General features: G+C 41.7%; 1 protein-coding gene across 3 annotated transcripts in view; it reads left to right on the forward strand.

The window, feature by feature from the left end:
* Positions 1 to 24,455, forward strand: part of LOC108243164 (myosin VIIA and Rab interacting protein) — a 98,284-nt gene that overhangs the window by 609 nt on the left and 73,220 nt on the right. For all 3 annotated transcript variants that reach the window (XM_017428439.3, XM_017428441.3, XM_037973295.1), the window contains exon 2: positions 7,722 to 7,885. In XM_017428439.3, the coding sequence (XP_017283928.1) occupies positions 7,722 to 7,885 (164 nt within the window). The remainder of the gene's footprint in view (positions 1 to 7,721; positions 7,886 to 24,455) is intronic.

Below are 24,455 nucleotides of genomic sequence, written 5' to 3' on the forward strand. Positions count from 1 at the left end.
TCCGGGGGTGAAAACATGAGGCGCATCAGGTCCTGGAGGTGCAGAGTGTGACTCATCTTTTTAAAGAAACTAAGCTTCTGGAAAAAAAAAAAACAGGAAGAAAAGTCATGTTTTGTCTCAGACACATTGTGAAACCAATAAACTTTAGCCCTCAGGAATGCAAGCTGTAAATCCCCCCTCTTGGCTGCCTGTCAGAGTTTGTGTTTAAAGCTCATTATCGCCCGCCGAAGCCAAAGAGGCGACCATGTTTTTGCCAGCATATGTTCTCTAACCATTGTCATCCTTGTGTGTCTTTTAGCAAAATATCTCATGAACCACAGGAAGAAATGCACAGAAACTCCCAGAAAGTAACCACCTGGGTGTGCATCTAAGACCAATTCATTTTTGGAGGCAAAAAATTCAAGATGGCCGCCACGGCCAACTGAAATGGCTATAATTCAGCGAGTTTACCAAACATTGAGCTAAGATTTGGTGTGGTAGTAGCTTAGAATCATCCACAACGCCTAATCTAAGTGCTACACACTGTGTCATTTTAGCCTATAAGTTTTGCAGCCTTGTTTGCCTGTTAGCAAAATATCTAAAGAACCAAAGGACGAACTGTAATGGAACTCTCGGCATGTTGTCATTAGGTGAACATCTTCAACTCATGAACATTCAAGATGGCTGCCACAGCTAATCAACCGTAGCCAACACCAAAATGCCTATAAGTCAGTCAGTTTTACGGCTTTTATGTTTGATTTTGGGGCGGTTGTAGCTGAGAATCATCCTCAACACGTCCTCTGAGCACGAACACGTCTCACAATGCATGTGACCACGCCTGATGTCTGATTTTAGTTCAAAGCTCGTGGAAGGAACGCCAACCTGCAACTGATGGCTGTTTTGCTCCTTTTGTTTTGCGCTGCTGACTGTCAACAGGTGACAGTCGTGCTGGATCGTTCAGGAGAACATTCACCCACATAATGAATGAAGTGCTCAGCTCCTGTGAGTCATTTGGTGCAGGAAAATAAGGACGCCGAAGCCAAAGTTGCACCTGCTTCTTAGTACTGCTTCCAGCAGTTCCCAGCACTTACTCACATGCTCATTTGTGCAGGCAGATCTGAGCCCTCGTTTTAACGCCTCAGGTGAAAATGTTGCTGTGTGTTGTTGTGTGTGCTCAAGAATGTGAGTGCATCTTCTCGCCCTGTCAGCTTCCTCTCCGGTTCTGCATAGATCGGCCAGGAAGTGATTGATGGGACACAGCAGGTAGATGTCAAACAGCGATAAATGATCAAATGCCCCGCCTTGTACAAAGCCAAGGACGAGAATTTCAATGCTTTCGCTTCTTAATGTTTGGATAGGGTGGACGATTTAATCTTTCTTCAAACAGCATTTGTTAAATCAGTGTTTTCCTTTCAAAAGTATTTACAGATTTGCTCACATGCTGCACTTTCTGAGTGATGGGTGGGGTTAATATTGCAACAGTTGAGAAAATTGAGAACTTCACAACCATTTGTCACTGGCATGATTGTCTTTAACTCTTGGCCTTTATTGATTTATGCATGGCGATAGTAGGATGATGCTGTGGTACTGGTGCACAGTTGGGTGTTCCAACAGGACAATGATCTCAATCATATGAAAACTGGTTTCTGATTGGATAAAGTGGGATGGCCTTCCAAAACCCTGACCTCCACCTTGTTCAAAAAACTGCATGTTATAGTTAGGAAACCATCCAATTTTAATGAACTCTACCAATTCTGCCAAGACGAGTGGCGGGTTATTAGACCATAACTATGCCAGAAGCTTGTTGATAGCTACAAGAAGCCTGTGGTCCAGGTGCAGGGACATTAAACCAAATAATAATGGGGGTGTATATATATATGGATTGGAGAAAATCCACAGTAAATTCCAACAAATTCGCCCAGTTCTTGTTTTTAGAAATCACTGAAGTTTGATGTTGTATGATCAGTCCAGCCTGGAATAAGATGGTCTGTGTCTTTGTCTATCTTCAGTATTCTTGCTGCTTTACCTTTCACTCTGCTCACCACTCGTTGTGTCATCTTGACTAATAGCAGCCATGTTCTGGGCAGCAGAAACACCTCTAACACTCGTGTTTCTGTTGTCACATTCCTGTACAAGACAAATGACCAAAGAGACCAAGAAAGGCCATCAAACACCAACACAGAGCTTTGGGTTTTTAAAGCATTCGCAGTGATCCGTTTCTCCGTAGGTCTGAGCACAGATTCCTCCCTCATCTCTGCAAAGCCTGTTTAATTTACTCACCTTCAATCCAAATAATTATTTCACCAAAGTCAGTCTCCGTCTCCTCCCCCCTGGCTGTGACAAAACGCTGATCCAATGTAGAGCCTCTAAAACAAGCAGTTCATTTAGCGCTTGGCTGCCTCTGCCCTTTCAGTGCTCACGCAGGGCCTTGTTCTCCGTTTGTCCATCCTCTGCTGTGACTCTCAGAGGTGACAGATAGCAGCGGAGCTCAGCAGTGGAGGGTGGCTTGGATTCGCTGGTGGCGGCGTCTGTCGCTGTGTTCGTAATCGAATTAAAGGTTTGATTAAGAGACACACACGGCGTGCCTTTTGGAGAAAGTACAAAGTTCTGTTCCCTACAGGTGACGTCTCCCTCTCGCCTCTTTTCATGAAGTACTGAGTGTCAGCCTGACCCGGGAAAGCGTTTCAGTGGTGCACTTCAGTGTAGTGCCAATTGAAATGTGACCCGGAAAACTAGACTAACTATCAGACTTGTGTTTCTGTAGTTTGTAACAGAAGCAATAACTGGTTGGACTAACATATTTTAGATTAAACTGCATATAACATATTCAAGATATTAGAACCGACTAAAAAGCAAACGGATAAATACTTACACGAGACAAGGAGACATACTGCATGTCCTCAGTTTTGGTTTGATCAGGATTTATGTACATTTTACATTTAGACTTACAGTATATTGCCATGCTGAGGATTTTAGTGGTAATTCTGCTGTGAAAAATAAAATGTAAAATCCTGCATGCAGAAATCAGACAACACAACTTGATTCAGTTCATCAAACTAAACACCTTCTAGTGTGCTAAATGTGCAATTTGTAGTGGGTTTTTAATGTTTTATTTTAGAACTTTGGCAAATTAAACAAAACCTGAAGCAATTACCTATTTATATTACAGTTTTATTTAAAATGTTTATGCAGTGTGTAGCAGAGAAACATACTAAAGTTTGCATTTTATCAAGTCTGGTCCAAATTTTATTCATTTGATCCCTGAAAGTCACTGAATGATACTGAGTTGGACATGAAAACAGAGACAGATCTTGTTCTGTTTGAAGGCGTAAAGATTGCTTCTTAACTGGAAAAATGAGTTGTGAATTGTTAAACCAACTCAAGTAATTTGTTTAACCAAGTTTTCTGCAGTTATAACAATATTAGTACATGTGTATGTCCTAAGGTCACTTAGTTTGACAAACTTATTCTGGCCAGAGAAATCAAAATAGAAATCAAGTGGCAAATCATACAGAAATATACTTGAAATTATGTCAATAAATTAACCTTAAAGGCTTTTTTTGCCACTTCAGTTCTGCTTAAACTGGGCAGAACAAACTGCAAGCCTAGGCTGAGGTGCCTGTGCAGAAAATAGCACCAGATTATTTAGGTGGTTTGTGAATTTAGCACTTTATTTACACAGAGTCACATTTGTGTCTGTTTGGAAATGATAAACTGTTCATTATGACAGTCGTTGGTAAAAAAACTAACAAACATTTACTGTCTGAGAGGAGCAGATGTAAAGACTTCTGCTCCTTCCAGATCTCGTCTTCACTGAGCACAGTGGGATGACTGCTGAGGGACTTTATATTTATTATAACTTAAAGAGGATTTCTTTAGTTCGAATACTCCAAGCTCATCTCAGCTTAAGACACACTGGCTACTCATCGGTCTTGATGCAACTTTAAAACCAGTTCATGGTTTCGGTGTAATCTTTTGAAAAGCTCCAAACAATGCAGGTAGCAAGAAAAGGGACAACCGTGACACTTGCCTTTATCCACACCTCTGCAATGCTTTTGTGAAAACATTAAAGTGAAGTTTCACAGCAGCTGACCCCCCAAAATGCTTTAAGAATAAAACTTCATGTGCATTTTCAGCCTCCCAGTCGGTTTGCCCATAAAGATGCTGAGAATTGGCTATTAGTGGCTTTGCAGGGTGTTGATGCCTCACCTCAAAGACAGAAAGCATCGATGTGCCTGAGCATATAAACCTTTTTATCTGGAATGCATGCACAAAGTTTGCTGTTGCTCTCGAGTGCGTGCGCGACTAAAGCTTCCGGTGCAGACACTTTCACACACGAGGGCCGCTCAGTCATCGCCGTTGACACCACTTGTGATTAAAAGGGCCTGAATAATTCCCCTGCAGCCGTACAGTAATGACTGCGCTGTCAGGGTCTGTTCATCACCCGTATACATTAGTTACAGTGATTGAAGACAGGCCAGCCTCTGCTGGTGTTAGAGATTGTTCAGAAAATAATGGATTGTGAAGAGGAAAGAGCTAAATCCTGCGTCTAATAAGCTTCTTTTGACAGGTGTCTGAGCTGGGAATAAGTAGAAAATAAAGTCAATTAAGACGGTCCTTCATCAGGAATAAAGAAACTTCTTCCCTCCATGATTGCATGAACATAATCTGAACTCTGATAGACAACAATAGTAGGTGTCAACTTTAATTTACTTTTTTCCTTTAATTTTTATACTAAGACAAACTAACACCAGCATAAAGGCATAAGTTAAAAAAAAGTAACATTTTAAATTGAAAGCATTTTTTCATGACCTATATTGGCTATAAAAACAAGCCTCAAAGATAGTTAATAGTACACATTAGTTGGAAATTATACACCAATAAAATGCATGAATAAAAGTACTCAGCAGTAAAACTGAACTGGTTGGGTTTTTTTTTACAAAAATTTATGAAATCATAAAAATGACACCACTGTTTGAAATGTTATGCTCATTGCTCGCTATATTTAGTTTAGTTAATATATTGACCTAGAATAACAGGGAACAGAAAATGAATGAATGAATGAATGAACAGGTGATGTGAGGTAAAGACAAATATGTGAGAGCTACAAATTTTACAGTAATTTCTTCTGTTTCAATCCTGTTTAAATGCATCAAAGAGCATATTTAAGAACATGTGAACACTTAAATCAGCATGTCCTCTTTTTACAGGATTTTACATGTTAGAGATTCTCTTTTAGGCTTGAAAGTGGGGGTGAAGGACAGGTTTTCTTATCACAGCTGCTGAATAAAAAGTGTCTCTGAATGGCACTGCGACCGTCTGAAGCCTATTCACGCTGTTTGATAACAGATTTGTAAGACTAGCAGATTTAAGCTGTTATTTTTTTTCAACCTTAGCTGAATGTGACAAAAGCCTCTTTCTCACACTGAACACATGCTTTTCCGTGTTTGCGTTTGCCCTCGCGGACAGGGTGTTTTATTCCCATGATAAACAAATGTAAACGTGTCTGAAGATGATGGAACCGTCGTGGGATGTTCTTACTTTAGACCTTTTGAAAAGGGGTTCTGTGAAGGGGTTTGAACCGTTAACGTCTTATCTGTTGCAGGTAGCTCTTTGAACAGCCTCAGTTTGGAGAAATTTGGATTATTACACCAAAAACCAAAGACCCCAGCCTCAAAAGGTTCATAAATCTCTACACTGACATCAGCTTTGCATTACTCTGTTAGTTCTTTATGTAATCACAAACAGCAGCAACTAGCTGTAGCATTTCCAGTGCAGCCTGGGTCACTTCTTGCAGGAATATCATAATATTTCTGCCAGAATGACCGTCTAATGCAGAGGTGGGCAGCTGCTTTTCCCACCGAGTCACATACTGAAGTAGAACCAACAGGATCAATCCACCGATCCATTTCCTTTCCGGGTCGCAGGGAGCTGGTGCCGATCTCCAGAGGTCACTATGTGAGAGGCGGGGACACCTGGACATGTCACATGTCCATCACAGGGACACATAGAGACAAACAACCAGTCACGCTCACACCGAGGGACAGTTTAGAGTTGCCAGTTAACCTAACATGCATGTTTCTGGTCTGTGGGAGGAAACTGGAGTACCCAATTATACATTTTATGATTAGCTCTAAATACGCTTTTTATTAGCTGCTAAGAGTAGACACTGTAAATGGGCAATGAAAATCTAAACCAGTCACACTGAGAGTTAACATTTTATTTATTTAGAAGAAACACTGCGCCTCCTCATCTCTGAGCTCACAGCTCTGTCACTGACTTCAGTGAATAAATACTAGTTCATGTTTTATTAACAGCTCTACATGTTGCACCTAAATTTGTTTTTTTTTACCATGTGCTGACTTGACCACTGACCGGTGCACTCACTTTCAAAATAAAAGCAGAGATGAAGGATTTATCTTTGATTTCTGATAATTCCTTGAGCTCACACAGGCCGTCTGTGGGCAGCTAATGGGCCTAAAAGTGTTATAAAATCATCTATATATGAGCTGATGTAAGATTCTTGAGATTTCAGTTGCTTTAAGAACCATTTTGGTCTTGGCTTCACTCAGACTGAAACTGAGGCCATTCAAAGAGCTACATCTGTACAACAGGTAAGATGTTAACTGCTCATAATCGGTCCATGGTCCCCCTCTCAAATGGGTGGAAAAAGAAATGACTAAGAATCACCTACCTTCTAACAAATGGCATATTAAAGAGATTAATTTGGAGTTTTTAAAGTAAAATTTGATAAGAAAGGAACAACTTTTAGAGGTGCTGTTGTTCTTATCTGCTTTTACCTTCTTTTTAATTCGAAACAAGCACGATCACATTGAAAAAAACGCTCTGAAGTCAGTGGATCTGGGACAAAAGCAGCATCTGATATCATGTAAACACGATATCTGTGTTGGCTGACAGCGGACAGACTGCTTCTCTTCACAGCTACCCCTACATCTTATCACCCAAATGACAAACAGATTCCAACGTGTGATTTTCAGTTAGCAGCCGGTGTATTCTTTGCTCCTGTTAAAGAGTAATTGTTTCATGAAAAATAAAAAAAAAAACATGGCTGTAAATGAGAATTTTTATTTTGCACAGCGAGAGGCGAGAGCAAGTTCGGAAAGCGAATCTGCTGCAAGAAAACCTTCATGGTCTTTATGTTGTTATCCAGCTATTTCTGTCACTCTTCACGATTTCACCTCGAAGATGGCGACTAGTAAGAAAAAAGCACTGAAAACAGGAGGAACATTTCATCGTTTCTTCATTATTTGAGTGTCTTTTTAGGCAATTTTTAATTTTTGGAGAACTATTACACCTTTATTAGTTGCTAACCTACCTTCTCATGGCATGCACTGTATTCCCCCCCTTCCCGGATGATCTACCTGGACAGGTTTAGCATCTTAGCTGTCATCATGTAGTTCTTTTTAGGGAACAGGTGGCTGAAAAATGGGAACTATGTACTCCTGTTACTCCTATTTATCCCAATATAGTCCTGCCCTAACATGTGCGCCACTTTATCACTTACTTTATGACAAATGAGACCAAAGTTCAGAAAACAAACATTACACTTGATTATGTAAAACATTTAATAAGTCATTAAGTTGTTGCGATATCAGAATTAGGATCATCTTCTTTGTCGTAATGTCTGATTGTCTCCCAGAAACACCTTTAACGTTTTGCTCTGAGGATCTAATCACAAATGCATCAATATGTTTTTATTCTCTTTGTTTGTCTGTCTCCAGGCTTGTCCCCAGCACAGGAGCACCTGTGACTCTCCTCCAGGACAGGCAGCAACGATGGGCCGCAAGCTGGACTTGTCGGGCTTGACGGACGACGAGGCAGAGCACGTCCTGAAAGTGGTTCAGCGTGACATGAAGCTGCGAAAGAAGGAGGAGGAGAGGCTGAGGTGAGATGGCATTCTCCTCCCTGCTTCTTCGTTTTGCACGTTTGACACTTAGAGGACGATTTGAGATGAGCCGATAGAAGAGAGACAGGGTGGCTGCGGCTCTCAGGAGGGAGAGCTGTCGTCTGCCAATGGGAGCGTTGAACCGCAGGTTGCCCCTGATCTGCGAATTGTTGTATCAGTGTGTGTGTGTGTGTGTGACCTGTAGAATGGTCAGAAAATGGAGTCCATTTATCACTCCTCTTTGACTTAAAATGACCAGATCTAGTGACCTACACTCACTCTTCATTTGTTAGGGACACCTTTCTGTTACCAGGTTGGACCCCCTCTTTGCCAACAGAACTGCCCTAATTTTCCATGGTATGGATTCAACAAGGTGTTGGAAACACACAGTTGCTGCAGATTTGAGATTTGGGCTGAGATCTGGTGGCTGTGGAGGCCTTAGAGTTCCGACCTTTTTAGCTCCACGGACCGGTTCATTATCAGACAGTATTTTCACGGACCGGCCTTTAAAGGTGCGGCGGATAAATACAACAACATAAAACGATACGACCGGCAGGAAAACATAATAAACGTAAATCCAACGTTAGCTGCGTCCTGGTGTTGCGTTATCAGCACGAATAACACCCTGTCCTCCCCCTGATGTTCTCTGTGTTTAAACACGCCCTTCAAAATAAGATACGCCACAAATATAAAGTGCACAAAGAACCCTGAATCAGTGGGAGCCCTGAGCCTGTTTCTCAGTAACGAGTCGGTCCCATCTAGGGCTTCCAGATGTTTGTTTTTTACTCACTTTGCTGCTTATGGGTTTGTTTTTAGCGATAACGGATCACGTGACTTAGGTAAGCATTCTGACTGAGTCAGAGACGGATGGAGTGGAGAGAATCTGGTCCGTTTTTCAAAATAAATGTCAGATTCTGAAAATAAAAAATGCAAATACTGTGAGCTAATTATTCTTTCTTTGCGGCCCGGTACCAAATGACCGATGGACCGGTACCGGTCCGCGGCCCGGGGATGTTTTTTCCAGTCTCTTATTGTCCGGTTTTGGCACCTGGCGTGGTCTTCTGCTGCTTCGTGGCTGAAAGTGTTGAGCACTCGGAGATGGTGTAACGGGCCGTTATGCGAGCTACCGCTGCCTTTCTGTCATCTCGGACCAGTCGGCCCCCTGATCTCTGACATCTGCAGCTCATTTTCGTTCCACTCTTTTTTCTGGACCGTTCTCTGTAAAAACCCGAGAGATGGTTGTGTGTGGAAATCCCAGTAGATCAGCAGTTTGTGAAACACTCAGAGCAGCCCGTTTGGCTCCAACACCCACGCCACATTCAGAGTCGGTTTTCAAGTCGTCTTCACCATGTCTAGATGCTTAAATGCACTGAGCTGCCTCCGTGTGATTGGCTGATTAGGTATTTGTGTTAACGAGCAGCAGAAAAGGTGGACCTAATAAAGGCGCTGATGAGTGAATACTTTTATTATTAAGAGAACTTCTAAGTTTCTGAAACATGAATTGTTTGAATATATTATATTATCGGGGTTTTGCTCTGGTCTAAAAGCTTAGAATGTGTTATTTTTAGTTACTTTCTCCTCACCTCCAGTTCGTCACTTCCTCCTTTCACACTTTGCAGTCTGGGAGGACTCAGTTGAACTCAGATCAGCTTTGTGTGTGTTTTTTTTTTTTAGCAGAACTATGGCATTTTGGCATTAATGTTTCAGTGTATCTGATGGCACAACAAAACCCAAAATATGCCCATTGCAGCATTTTAAATGTGTCTGCAGCCCATAATTTTCGAGCCACAATTATTCTCGACCTGCCCAGTAAGCATGGGTTATTTTGTTTTGAAGATTTAATGCTGTTACTCAGACTTCAGCAGTGATTCTTAGTGGCTTATTGTTCCTGAGTGGATGCCACAAGTGATTAGGCTGCTTTACTTGGAGCACTAAACATCTTAGCTGTTCTCTAAGGAGCATAACAGAGTTACTTCACAGACCAGAATGCAGCCATCAGCGAGCGTAACGTGAAACATAACTCATTTTCCCCGGAAACTGCTTCAAAGCAAAGACGGTGTATTCCCAAATGACGAGGCGGTGGAACATTCCCCCCACCGAGCCGTCGTGAATGATCAGTAATAATTTAAATGTCTCGGGCTGCGAGGAGACGACGCTGGTGTGTTTATCGAGGCTTCTTTCACGAAACAAACAGGCTGTTCTAAGAAATAAGCGGAGGAAGATTCTAGTTTTTTGCCTAAAGCTGCATCAACGATCAGGGCCTGTCTTTCATAAAGCTCCTCTTGCAAAGGCCTTGATTTGTACTCACCTGCCAGCTGAAAGGAATCCATTTGTTAAGGATTTTAACGCTTTTTTTTGTAGCTGAAGGCTGTTATTTGCCTAACTTTACAACAAAATTACATGTGTAAAGCACCACTGAGTAAATACTGTCACTATGCAGCATCAGTCTCTTTTTCTCCTGTTTATAACAGGGAGCACATGTTGTTTGACAGCCTTTGAGTCACATTTTACATCATTTAGTTTGTTAATAAAGATCAAAACGCAATAAAATGGGACAGGTAAAGTAAAGAACTGCAGATGAGTTTTATCTGAAATGGACAACCTGCCATGGTTTGTGGGATCAGTGGGAATATGAACGCTTGTCGGCAGCAGATGTTTGCAGAGAGTTTCAGCAGGTAGCCGTCTCCCTGCAGACGTCTCTAATTCACGCAAGGCTGACACCGGTTTGGTTTTATTTCACTCTTCTTCTCCTAAATGGAGCCAGTTACGCGGCAGCTTCGATGACGATCACCTCAGCGAAGGATTCAGGAAACGGTCCACGCGTCAGGCAGCGTTTGAAATGTTCCGGTTTGAAATGTTGAAATACCTTTCGTCTCATATGAGCCGAAATGTCATAAATATGTAGAGAAAATGGCTGTAAGCCTCGTTAGAGACATTTCTTTAGTTTATTTAATGAGAGCAGCTCCAGCTGCTTTATGTGCTTCCTGCACTTCGGTGCTTTTAGGAGGCGGTGAAGGACTTTTTTTATTATGTTGCTTATTCTTGATGTATAAGATCATAAAAACAATTAAAGTTTCTGGCTGTTTCTCTTTATGAACTGAACAGGCAGGGCAGTATTAGGGACAATGGTTTGGCTTTGTTTGTTAGTGTTTAATAAATTAAATTGTTATTTTTTCTTCGCTGATGGGATATCTGATAATGACACACTAAAGAACGGAGCGACTTAAACCTTTTTATTCTGTTGGACTTTTTGACTGCGTGAATTCAATGTTCACACTTTTTCTTTCTGTTCATGTTTCCAATCCATCTACTTCTGCTTCTTTTTTAACCGTTCATATATCAAACATTCAGCTCATAGATGGCTGCTGTCTGTGGTTTGTTTTAATACTTTTCAAAAATATTTAAATTTATTCACAAATGTTTTCTCAAACGAAGCACATTGAGACCGCTTTTCAATCAAAAACACAGTTTTTGAGATTTGCTTCAGGTTATTTTTGTTACCTAATGCTGCCTTCAGCTCTAAGCTACTTTTACCTTTTGGCTGGCCTTTTGTTTAAATTAGCTTTTTGCTACCATTCTGCTACTTTTAGCTTTTAGTCAGCCTTTTATTAGTTTTAGCTTTTGGCTACCCTTTTGCTGTTTTCAGCTCTTTTGCTACTTTTATGTATCTTTTTGCTGCTTTTAGCTTCTAAATATTTAGGTTTTAGCTAGCCTTTTGCTACTTTTAGCTTCAACAACTAAGTTTCAGCTTCTTCAGCAGTCATTCAGCAGCTTTCGGCCTGTGTTTTCTCATGAAATACTGGCTGTACATGCCAGATAAGATGTTTTGGCTTCTTGGTTTGTATTCGTCCGTCTCTTGTTTTCTGCTTCATGCTTTAAAAACGCAGCTTCTGTTCGCAACCTGAAAACAAACAGTGAGATTCGGCCAATTAGAAGAGGGCGAGCTGCTCGACCTCTGCTCTCAGCCTCTCGGCGAGCGTCCGGCGTGATCTGCTCGTTACAGGAAGCTCAGGCTCAGTTGTCAGATAACACAAACCTTCTCAGAGACAGGTGGAGGAAATATTTGAGATAAAAACAGATAGGTATCGGAGCTTTTTGTCATTTGTCACTTGTGTAAATAATTTATTCTCACTGTTAGAAAGTATTCATTCTGCTCTTGGTACTGTTGGTATTTTTAATTTGGTTATAATAAGTCTACAAAAAATAAAATTCAAGAAGTTAATTGGCTGAAATGACTTGGTTTGAGTAGTTCCTATGTTTGACAGTGAAGCATGGCGGTGGCTGCATCATGTCGTGGGAATGTTTATCATCGGTTTTACATCTAAAGCTCTTTTTGTGGAATTATTACTTATAATCAAGTAAAAAATAAACAAATTCATGTTGCGAGGCAACAAAATAAAAGGATTACCAAGAGGTTGGAGTCAGTATTTGGTCATTCGAACAGCTATCTGCAACAGGTAAGATGTTATTTGTTCATAAATAAATCTGAACTCCATTTCTAATGGTCCAGTATCCGTCTTTCGTCGTCCAAGTCCTTCCCTTTTCTTGGTTCCGTAGAAACCACCAGAGTTACAGAGGTAACTCTGGTAATTACCTCCACCTCCTCCTGCAGTCAGCCTCCATCTCTGGAGATGACACGGGGAGCACACTTACACTGAGTCAGCGTCACAGATAAGTGGACAGCTTCCAGAGTGGCATTACTTTTGAGCAAAGATTAGAGACAGGCGGGGTTTTTTGTGCTGCTCTTTGTACAGATCAATAATTTGGTGTACTTTGATTTTATTTTAGAGCGCCAGCAGTGAAAGGATGTGTCTCTCTGTCCCTACTCTCTTAAAGCAGCACTAAAACGGGGACTTGTTAACCCGACAGCGTGTTTGTGGCCTCAGGTCTTGTCCTCTTCACGGCGTCCGCTCTTATTAGCGTTCCTTAAAAACGCAGCAAGCAGACGGCTTTGAAACATGTTTAAAAAGTGTTTGTGTAATGAAGCAGGTTCGACAGACGACTGAACTGTTGACCCCAAATCTGCACGTTATGTAACCCGTCCAGAGCAGGTCAGTTGTGTTAAACAGGAACACATCATGGTTTGTTTCTCTGGGCCGTGATCCAGTGTGAATTAAAGGGATAGTTCAGATGTTTGGAGGAGTGGTTATGAACTGGAGAAATCGCTCTTTATTTGTAAAAAAGATGCAATATGAAGACTGAGTGCTGAATGACTTTTCTGAAATTTGTTTATTAATGAATTTCCCCCTGAATTGTTCAAGTTAAAACAAGCAGAACAGAAGCTAAAATCAGCAGAACAGTAGCTAAAGGCTAAAAAGAACAAAACCAAAAGTAACATCTAAAATGACTTAACAATAGCTAAAAGCTAAAACAGAGCAGAAGAAAGGTTTTAGGATTCAAAGAGAACTCTATCTATTTCTATGGGGAACATTTATGGAAGGAATGTTAAATAATTAAAAAGTATTAAAGTTAAAAACTATTCCCTCCTGAGCTGAACACGTTTATTTACAATTGAAATGGTTAAAATCGCAGAAAGTTTGTGGAAGAAACTTTAAAAGCAGAAAATAAGAATGATTGCTGACTCAGCAGTGGGTTTCTGCAGAACTGAAACAACAAAACAAATGTTTTTATGAACATTCACGTTGCTGTCAAATTTATAAATCAGAAGTATTTACCTAAAGAAACGAAGGACTGAGGCTACGAGAACACAAAGATCTGACAGCGAAACAGTCAAACTGCTGCTACAAACACATAAAGAGTAAATAAGACAGTAAACACATAAAGACAAACAAACTGGACTCTAATTCTTTAAATGGAGCTCATTCATCTGCTGCAGGTAAAGTATTAATTGATCATAACCTTTCCAGTTTACGTCAAAAGATCTGAACTATCTCTTTAATCTGTCATGTTAAGCAGCTTCCATTGTTGTCATTTGTTCAGTAGAAAATGTGGTCCGACTGTTTCACTTCTTAACGACGTTATTTAAGAGCTTACCTCACCTTCCTCCATGTTTACCGGAGACGTGGGATATCTTTCTGCAGCAGCCGGAGAATCGGCTCTTTATGGAGTTAATTTTAGCCCAGCTGTTGTTGAGACAGTTGTGCTCTTTTAGCTGCGGCTTTGCTTTGCTGGGGGATTAGCTGTGTTGCATTATTGGTGTGGGTTTTTGTCTGAGTCATGTTGATGTGGATTGTTTTTGTACACAGACAGGAGGGAAGGACGAATCCTTGGATCCTTTGTTTCACTGTCGCCACGTAGGCAGGTGTACCAGGATTATTTATTTATCTGTTTATTTATTTATTTACTTGTGTGTGAGAAACTGTGTGGATGCTGAGTACTGAAGAAGATGGAACTGAGCTGTTAAAGCTAAAAGGAGCAAAACCCCTGCTGGTAGCTAAATGTGGCAAAATGCTAACTGAAAGCTAAATGTAGCAAAATGCTAACTAAAAGCTAAATGTGGCAAAATGCTATCTAAAAGCTAAATGTGGCAAAATGCTAACTGAAAGCTAGATGTAGCAAAATGCTATTTGAAAGCTAAATGTAACAAAATGCTAACTGAAAACGAAGTTTAACAAAATGGTAACTGAAAGCTAAATGTAGCAAAATGCTAACTGAAAGCTAAATTTAACAAAATGCTAACTGAAAGTTAAATGTAACAAAATGCTAACTGAAAGCTAAATGTAACAAAATGCTAACTAAAAGCTCAATGTAATAAAATGTCAGCTAAAAGCATCATAAGATTTGCTTTCTGTAAAGTATCAAAATGCTAACTAGAAGCTAAAAGCAGCAAAAGCTAAGCTAAATGCTAAACAAAGCAGAAAATTAGCTAAAAGTGTCAAATAGACTTAAAGTAGTGAAAGGCTAGTTAAAAGTAACAAAAAGTTAACTAAAAGCAAAAACTGGAAAATCATTAGATAAAACCTAAAAGTATCAAAAGGTTATCTAACAGCTAAAATAGCAGAACTATAGCTACAAACTGTCTGTAGCAGAAGACAAAAACAGAGAAGGATGTCTCTGAAGGAACAGAAGAAACCTCGATGTAGTTCTTTGAGGAAAATATTTGCAAATAAAGTTAAATGCTCTGAAAAGTATAAAAGTTACAAAAACCAAAATTCAGAGCAGCCACCTCCTGAATGAGCCGAACCTTTTGATGTATGAACGGCTAAAGTAGCACAAAGTGTGCAGAGGTAGTTAGGTTAGGAGGAAAAACAACAAAAAAAGGAAACAATCAGCAGTCACACTAAGATCTGCTGGGCTCACGCTCTGCTGCTCGTTATAGAACAATCCCACAGCAACTAAAAGAAAAAACAGCTGTAACCTTGGATATTTTGTGTCTTTGTCTCGGACTCTCTGACCATTAGCGACGTCAGGACCGCACCGTCGTACCGAGAAGCCGTTGTTTTAAATCCGAGCTCTCGTCCAGAAGTGATATTTATGCAGGGGATGAGTCATCTCTCCTCCACGTGTCAAGACTGAGTGCTGCGGTGGACGGGAAGCCGAACAGATTCATCCGAGTTAATGAATTCAACTTGTTATGTTTTTATTCAGAATATTAAAACGACTCTGACATCATAAACGACAAAATAAGTTTCCGCTTCCAACTCCCCCCGCTGTTTTGCGAGGAGGATTTTAATTCATGCGGTAATGGAGTGAGTTTCCCTGCGGACTTCTGATCAGTCAGGTTCAGCGTTAATTTGCTTTTTGGTGTGTGTGTTCGGGGCTGCAGAGCTGCCACAGACTCTGTGATTTCTAATTAGTCTTAATATGGCTCCTAGTAGATGATATTATAATAATCAAACCTAATTAATGGACAGAAACATCTCCCCTCCTGACCGCAGTGATTATACGTGAGTGTGCTACACTGTTTGCACACTTTCACACGCACTGATGTCCGCTCATCTAACGGCGTATTTGATGTTATAATAAAAACATCTGACTTGTTAGCTTGTTAAGAGTTTATTCTGTAACACAAGGATTATCTTCAGTTTGAACACTTAAAGTCCTTGAAGGACACAGTCGCTCGCAAAAACACTGTCTGCCTTCACCTTTTGGCGGCGGACGGTGACGATAAACCGTCCCTAACAGACAGTTGTTTACGGCGTCTGAGAGCAGGAAGATTCTGATTTCCCCCGAGTGTCACAAAACGGCAGCTCGCGCTTTGCCGCTCTCGCCTGCAGCTGCTGAGCCCACAGGACAGGCTGATGAGGTGGTGAAAAACGAGTCCGATCCGGCTACCTGTGGATGGGCCGCTCTCTCAGCGCAGGCTGACGGAGGGTGGACGTGGATCGGCGCCAAAACGGAAGAGTAGAGGTCGCTCCCTTTATACGAAAGCATATTTCTACCCAGGCGAGCCCCAGAGTTTCCTGCAGGAGGACTCAGAGCAATCAGCCGAGATGTAACTTTCGTACATCTTCGGGCCTGCAGCGAGTATTTCTGGTTCTGATCGAATGTCGAGCGCTGTTTTCAGTCAGAGGAAAATAAAACGAAGGGAAGGCGTTAGTTTGTCTTTTGCTCTCGAGCTCTCCCTTCATGATTGTCTCTGATGCTCAGTCCCGATGCCTGCACTGTTTCCCTCCTCGGTTCCCCTGCCGGCGTCTCTCCTCCTTACCCCCATAGATTCTCATTAGCAGCGTTGTCGAAGTGCGGGATGAGCCTGGACGGGCTGCTCTCTTTCCAGGAGAAGTAAGCAGTTTCTAGCGAGGCAACAGCGGGGCTTTGTTTGCCTCAGTAATTGCCAGGCTTTCCTCAGTGTCCCGGTTGGAGGAGAGGAGCCTGATTTACTATGCAGGAGGCTGCTCTCTCATCACCTCCGGGATGTTGGAGTGAGTGAACTTCCATGGCTTTTGTTGATTGCAGGGGTTTGTGTTGTTTTAGAGAGTGCCAAGCAGCAAAGCGAGGTTAGGTTGCTTGGACCTGGTTGGGAAAGTAAAACCTCGGAGAAGAAGCTTCTGCAGGATTTCAGTGCAAAAACTTACAAATAGAATCAACTGAAAATCGAATAAGGATATAATGTTTTTGTTTGTTCTTTACATGCGCTTTCTTGTTTTAACTCTGCATGCATGTTGAATTGTCCAATTCCCATCTATTACTGGTTTAAATGTACAGACTGTATTAAACAAGGGCGCAACAACAACACCATCAGTGGACGCAACACTACACATGTCGGGGTGATCTCTGTGAAGATGGCAGTGACAATGGCCTTTCACCTTTCACCTGCCACGCCTTTGCCACATCCTGCGCGTCTCATGGCAAGTCAAGGTGCCCGACGAGCTTGTACATCTTGTACACCCTTCTCAGACAGCGGCGGCTGCTCCTGTACGGCAACTGGTCGTCCGTAACTGCGACCTAAGAGCGTCTGTACCGAAACCTGAAGGCTACAAGGACTCAGCAGCTGAAGCCAAAGGTGCCAAAAGAGCTACCTACACCTGTGACCAGGATCGGGCTTTTCAGCCACCAGCGGATGATTCTCCAGCGTAGCAGGACAGAGACAGAGAGCGGCGAGGGGTTCTAGTGCAGAGAGCCAGAGGATGCAGTAGAGGCTGAGGCTTCTTGGCAGCAGAGCTAATCTGATTTCAGTAAATGACATCATCAGTGACAGAGCAGCGAAATGTGATGCGCGGCAACCGGAACAAATAGACTAAATTAAATTTAGTGTTGAGCTTCCCCTGCAGTCCTGCGCTCCATCTAATTAGTCAGATAGGGATATCCCTCTGCTCCACTGTCTTTGACCTCCAACAACTGCTATAATATATGAAACACAGAGACCCACTCGTAGCTTTATGTCCACCATGGAGGGACGGACATTAGACTCTCAACAGATGAGTGTTTAAGCTGCAGCAGGGAAATGTGTTGCTTCATATTAAAGACCTAGTGGTTTTACCTTGAGCTGCCATTGATTCTCATTTTCTCCTCCACTGGATCCGGTTTGTACCCGCTTGTTTTTTGTTTTGGAGAGTTTCCCTGGGAGCAAACGGGCAGGATCTGATCAATACTCGCCTCAGGGCTGCTGCTGGATTCTATCAGTCAACGCAGAGCTGAAGATGATGCACTCTGACACCCTCTTTGGGTTCTTTATCTTTCTTTTCCTGTTCTCGTCCTTCACTCAGAAAACGGACAAAGAAATGCCAGTATCGTGTATAAATATGTGCACAGTCCAGTACCTCACCCCCCCTTTTCTCTGTGTTGGCTTTAATCCACATAAAAGCCTCACACTTGCATTAAAAAGCCACATAAAAACACTTTAAATTAAAGCAAATCCACTCATAAATTTTATGGACTATACTTAAATTACCCCTTAAAACACTTTAAAAACTTGAAACAGCTTTTATTGAATGGATTCTGTTCATCTTGGACACTTTTAACATGCCTTTTTCTTTATTTTAAATCAAATTATTAATGATGCACTCATTTTTTTATTATTCCTCAGCTGCTCATGTGAAGGAGCTTTGCAATTAAATGACTGTTTAAAGTAAAATCAATGATAATCCATCTGATGATTATGAGAAATAGTATCTTTAATGCAACAATACTGCACATTTTTAAGTTCCTACGTAATGCATCATCTCTGCCCTCGTCAGACTCAGCTGCCTGAAGGGTGTGTTGACTCCTCTGATGTGTGTGTGGAAATGCAAAGTTGCTCCAATTTTCATAAAGCTCTGTAAAAACGAAGAGTCCTCCTACACTCCTCGTGACCTTCAACCACAATCAGAGTAAATACAGAGGAGGTCTCACCAAATTATTGCCAGCTCCAGTTTATCCAAATTAAAGATGCCTGAAGTGAAGTGTTATTGTTGGAAACTTTACTAACCAACGCCGTGCCCTCTAATCAACGTAAAAAAAATCCGTAAACTTAAAGAAATGTCATCTGAAGCACAGAAATGTAGATATGGAGACATTTTTTTTACCTAAATGGGAGTGTTTGACGCATTCACTGGCAGTCGGTAAATCCTAAACTCGACGGAGGCGTTCAGGAAACGGCTTTTTGTCCGGACTCTAATTAGCCAGGCGTGCACGATGACGCTTTCCTGACTTGTAATCAAAACAAGCCGATAATAACAGCAGAAAGTCCTCCGAAGAATCTGCATCACCGCGCTTAAACGTCTGTGAGGTCTGAGGTGAGAGGAGCAGGCGCCGGCGTTTACGGCTTCATGTGATCCTTCAGGACACCTGTCAGTCAAAATCGTCCTCTCAGTGACGACGAACGGCTGGAGATTTATCAGCCGAAGGCGAGGGGCGACACAATGGCTCTCCTGCGTCTGCGTTGACGAAGCTGAACTCAACCGATGAGATGATGTTGTGTTGCCCTGATTCATTAGGAGGCCGCGCTCGACAACTCGTGGCACCTTTTTTTTTATTCTATTTATTTATTTGTTCTCGAGGAGCCCTCATTGGTTGAGTCACTGGTTTCAGGAGATTATGAGTCACAGCCTCAGCGGCGGTTTCTGATAAATGACCGCTCTGATAAAACGGATCCTCCTGATTCAAATGTTTACCAAAGGTGGATTGATGAAACTCAGCCCAGTGAATACTTTAACCTTTGGACACGTTTTGGTTCTTTAATTCCTTTCAAACGGAGGGGAAAAGCAGGAGATGTCACCTTGAATTTGGTCATCCTGTCAGAGCGAGCTAATTATTATCGCTTGTTGCTGAAAGGCAGGTGGTAATGCTTGTTTTGTAGTGTTATTTGTGTGTCTGTTAGCAAAATATCTCATGAACCACTGGGCAAATTTTAATAAGACCTTCAGGAATTAATCATTAGACGTACATCTTCAACTGTTAGTCATTCAAATAAAGTTCAGTCGATTCACTGACTTTATTCCTTAATTTAAGACTAAATTTAAGCGGGGTATAAACTCTACTCTGCTCCGTTTGCTCGCTTATAAACGGGATGAAGCCTCTCTCTGTTCCATGTGACAGTTTGCGTTTTTGTTTTGATTTAATTTACCGCGAAGCCGTGAATCCTTCGCGCCTTAAAAAAGGCATCTAACTCAAAGAATGAACCACTCAGAGCAGATTATCTTTAGAAGAAAAAAAAAGCCACTTTTAAATGTGTTTGTGTGTCACCAGATGGCCAGAATAAAACTTCGCACCTTTTTTAGTTGCATTTATGGGCATTCTAGAAATAACAGAGTTTTAAATATAAAATCTTTCCTGCTCCAACGTGGTGTTGAAATGAAGACGCATGGTGTGGCATTAATCTCTATCTGTGTGATTAAAAGCACACTGAGTGCCTGAACTATGAAAAAGTACCTGCCTGGTACTTTTTCATAAAACATCTAAGTATATTGCAGATGATTGATTATCTCCTGCAGCCTTATTGATTAGTATTTCAGAAATGCAGCTTCAGAAGCCTAAAAGACCAAACATTTCCTATTATAATTCATTCAGACATGTCTTCTGTTAAACAGCACCTTGGTTATCACTTTATATTTGAATTTTAATGCAATTTAATTAATCCACATGGCAACACCACAATGAAAAAGCAGGGCTGTGTTGCCAAAACAGAGTTCTGTCCTTAAAGTCACTGCTGTTAAACCAATATTACCACGAAAAGGAACCGTTTGTCTTCTTCTGTGTTCTTTTAAATGGTGTTTAATGAAAACGCGAGGCTGTTTTTCTTCACTAGTTACTTGTAACTTGTTTTGCATATAAACATCTGCTGAACAAGGACCCAAAAACCCCAAACTGTAGCTGCTCCTCTTTAGTGATGACTCTGGTCCTTCTCAGCGCCTCTATTTTCTGTTTCCTGCACTTTTCCATTTCTCTCCGTGACGCTGCCAGGTTTTGGCAGCGGGGCTAATGCGTTCGCCCGACACGTACTCCATTTCCACCGGTTGAATACTCTGTTGTGAGGCCGCGCTCGCCTCTCCTAATGTGCAGCCATGGTAAACAGTTAATTCTGGATGCTGCACAGTGGATCACAGTGTAGGTGGATGAAGCCCTGGAGACGCAGCTCATCGGCTCTGAATCACGGCCAGCTCTGCGTCTGCAATTACGCTTGTGGTTTGGTGAAGAAAAGCTGCGGCGGAGACATGTGGAAGACATGTCTCTGTTTCATTTCGGGAGAGTCAACATTAATCTTTAATTGCAATTAAATACACGGCTTGCCAGGGTAACATCCTGCCTGTTATATTTAGCAGGATGGAGCACATTTGGATCTTCGCCGTGAAAGACGTGATGGTTCTCTGGTGCTACAGCACAACCTGATGGTTTTGCTTGTGTTTGTGTGAATGTGTTCAGTTGTATTTTAGCAAAATATCTCATGAGCCACTCGTTGAGTTTTAATGAAACTCTGAGAAAATAATCATACATCGTTGACTCTGAAAGTCAATGATGGCCGCCATGGCTAAGCAACCCTAGCAAGCACAAAAATGGGTCTATTTCAGTCAATTTTACAGATATTGAGCTACAATTTGGTGTGGTCGTAGCAGAGAGTCATGCTCAACACATACTTTGAGCTCGAACAGATTGAGCGAGATCTCGCAACATCGTTTGGGATTGCACATAATGTCATTTTCAAGATTTGACCAAAACCACTATAACTCGTTTCCTAACAGAGGATGACTTCAGTTTAAGTAACACAGAGCCTTTATTGAGTTTTCTCTTTTTTTTAAAGTGCACAGGAGTCTAACTAATATGAGTTTACTGTGTTTTATTGGAGAATAACCATTTTATCACTGTGCCTTCTGTCCTGAAAGGCTTTGCACAGCTGCACAGCTCAGCTGCGAGGGTGAGAAATGCTTTCTAAAAACATGCTCCTGGAGTTCTGCCACTGCTGTGCAGAGCGCTGCCAAGCACAACCACAAGCTGGATGGTTAGAATGAAATAGCTGAGATTATGTTCTGTTCAGGAGTTTATGATCTGAAAAACAAAGAAAACAAAATAAGTTGTTATAGCATGCACCCTCAGAACTTGGGGTGGAAGAAACTGTGGTTATGAGTGTCATTTGAGGAATATTAGATTCATTCTGCAGTTGTTTTTCTCTCTATCTAACGTAATAATGGTTCATTTTATATAAGCTGCACCTCCAAAGAGTAAAAAGCGACTCACGCCCTAATCTAGTCAATGTCGACTTGTACATGTAAAGCTGAATGTCAGCACTTTGAAGACAATGTTTCTTTTCGACATCCAGTGTGTCTGAGAGCAGCCAAAGCAAAGAACAACATTTCCCTGCTCCACAGCTTGCAGACGGAAAACAGAGCCAGTTCACAGCAGCTGCACAACGTTCCTGTTTTCTCAGCTTCCCTCCTGTGACTCAAAGTCAAATTCGCTCCCAGTCCGCAGACTCTTCGGTCCGTGTTCATGTGGAAAATGAACTTCTCTGCCGGGCCTATAGGGAGCACTGTTGTCCAAGTTGTTATGACTGGCTTGGACTGTCCTCACATGGCTGCAGGATGTCCGTCCCTCTGTCTGACCACAGGAGCACGCTGACTGACAGGCGGCACTTCTGCCCGTCTCTTCTCAACGCCGGCGCCATTTTCTGCCCGAAACACACAATTTCACTGTCAGTTTAAATTTAAAAGAGAACAAGGAAAAAAACCAAAAAAAACAAGCCTTTATAACTTCTCTGTTATACAGTTTTTTGGTTCGTAAAGATTGTTTGACCAGAGTTGTCTGTGTTTTTAGATTTGACACAATAAAGAGGTTCAGCGCCACGAAAATGGAGTTGACATCTAATCAATAAAACAAGGAACAATAATAATTACAGCTACAACATAATTAATGCTATTTTGCACAGTGTGTGCAATGTTATTGACATTAGGAGGCAATACAATGTATGGTAATGTGCAAAAGTCTTGAGTCAGCCCTCATTTCTTCCTAAACAGTCTGCTTTTTCAGAACCTGATATTTAACAGAAACATGTTGGCTTAACTCTGATTTGTGAATCATCCAGACTCATGAGTTGGAAGCTCCTGAACTCAAAGGATAAATTAAAGGCCTAGCATTCCTTGTAGGAATGCATATCGCCCGTGATCGAGTTTCAGACTGAGATCAAATGTTGAGAAATGATTATTTTGTTTTGGTCAAACCTTGAAACTAATGGGTGATATTGTGATACTGTGATACTGTGAAAAATACCAAAGATAAGACAATTTGACAGACATAAAAACAGTGTTTTAGCTCCAACAAAGTGAAGCCATTACCCGAACACCTAAAGTACAGTAGACGACCAAAGCCGTATGTTTTTCCTGTTTCTTAAAGTCATCTTTCATTGACCGTAGATGTGAAATTACTTCTTCTGCCCTACATTTTGCTACTTTCCTTTAATGTTGAAAGACATAATCTACAGCATGCTGCAACAGTACAAACACCAGGCAGAAAATTAAGTGAAAAGCTGCTAAAATCCAAAGAAAAACGTTAAAAGACCTTCAGAAAACCTGAGGAGCTATCAATCTGGCTGTTTGGAAGCTAAATATAAAGAAATGTGGACTTTTGCACAATCCAGGCTAGCAGGAAAATGGACTGTTGGATGTTGTGGAGGAATGCAGTTGATCTGGGTGCAGACAAACACTGGGACCGTGTGCCGTAATGTGAGCAGTGAAGCTTAGCCGTGTGGTTGTGAAGTTAACCAGGGTCAGATCCTCGGGAGGGGAGCTGTTACTGAGCCTGCCGAGGTGAAAAAAAGCAGGCTCCCGTAACGCCTGCTGGATTAGAGGAGAGTAAAAAGTCCACGGTCATGGCCCGCTGCATCCTCGATGATGCTTTTCATGGAGCCCATGCAGCATTTATGGTGGCCTAAATGTTCACAGTGGTGGGCGCGGTGATGATGGTAATTTATTCTCCCCACCTGCTCCAAATCTTTACCGCCCGATTCGAAGGGGCTGTCCTACTGCGCCGAGCTCCACTTCTTACGTGTGTTCTCAGCAGTAAAATAAAGTGAAAGTGAGCTTTCTGAAGTCTCGGTGGGAAATAAATGAGACGTTGGAGTGCCCTCTTGGGGCTTTCGATGCCACTGCTCATGTTTGTTTCTTGACTTGGCCTCATTTTCTTGTCCCCTCATTTCTTAGGACGTTTTTAATCATATTGATGTTCCTGTGTGGTCTTTTCAAGACATTACGAAATCAATGGGCTAACATTCTTTTTAAGGAAGGCATATCACCCGCTACCTTTCATGCCTTTGTAATTAACTTATAGCAGGTTTAGGTCAAATCTGGAAAACATTTTTCTCAATCAATATGGTGAGATGTTGTGCAATCTGTTAGTTCTTACAGTATGTATTAGGTGGGACTCTCAGCTACGGCCATGTGAAGTTTTAGCTCGGTATTTATAAAATTGACAGAGTTATAGTCGTTTCAGAGGATCAGCTCTGTAGATGTTTGTCCAGGGATTACTCTCTGAGAGTTCCACTAGAATCTGTCCAGTGGTTAATGAGATATTTTGCTGACAGACAAACAGACACCCTCTCCCTGGGCTGCCACCTTATCGTGGTGGAGGGGTTTGAGTGTCCCAATGATCCTAGGAGCTATGCTGTCAGGGGCTTCATGCCCCTAGTAGGGTCACCCAAGGCAGACAGGTCCTAGGTGAGGGGCCAGACGAAGTGCAGCCCAAAGACCCCTTATGATGAACATAA

Source organism: Kryptolebias marmoratus, linkage group LG21 (assembly GCF_001649575.2).
Source record: "Kryptolebias marmoratus isolate JLee-2015 linkage group LG21, ASM164957v2, whole genome shotgun sequence".
In the NCBI taxonomy this organism is placed as follows: Eukaryota; Metazoa; Chordata; class Actinopteri; order Cyprinodontiformes; family Rivulidae; genus Kryptolebias; species Kryptolebias marmoratus.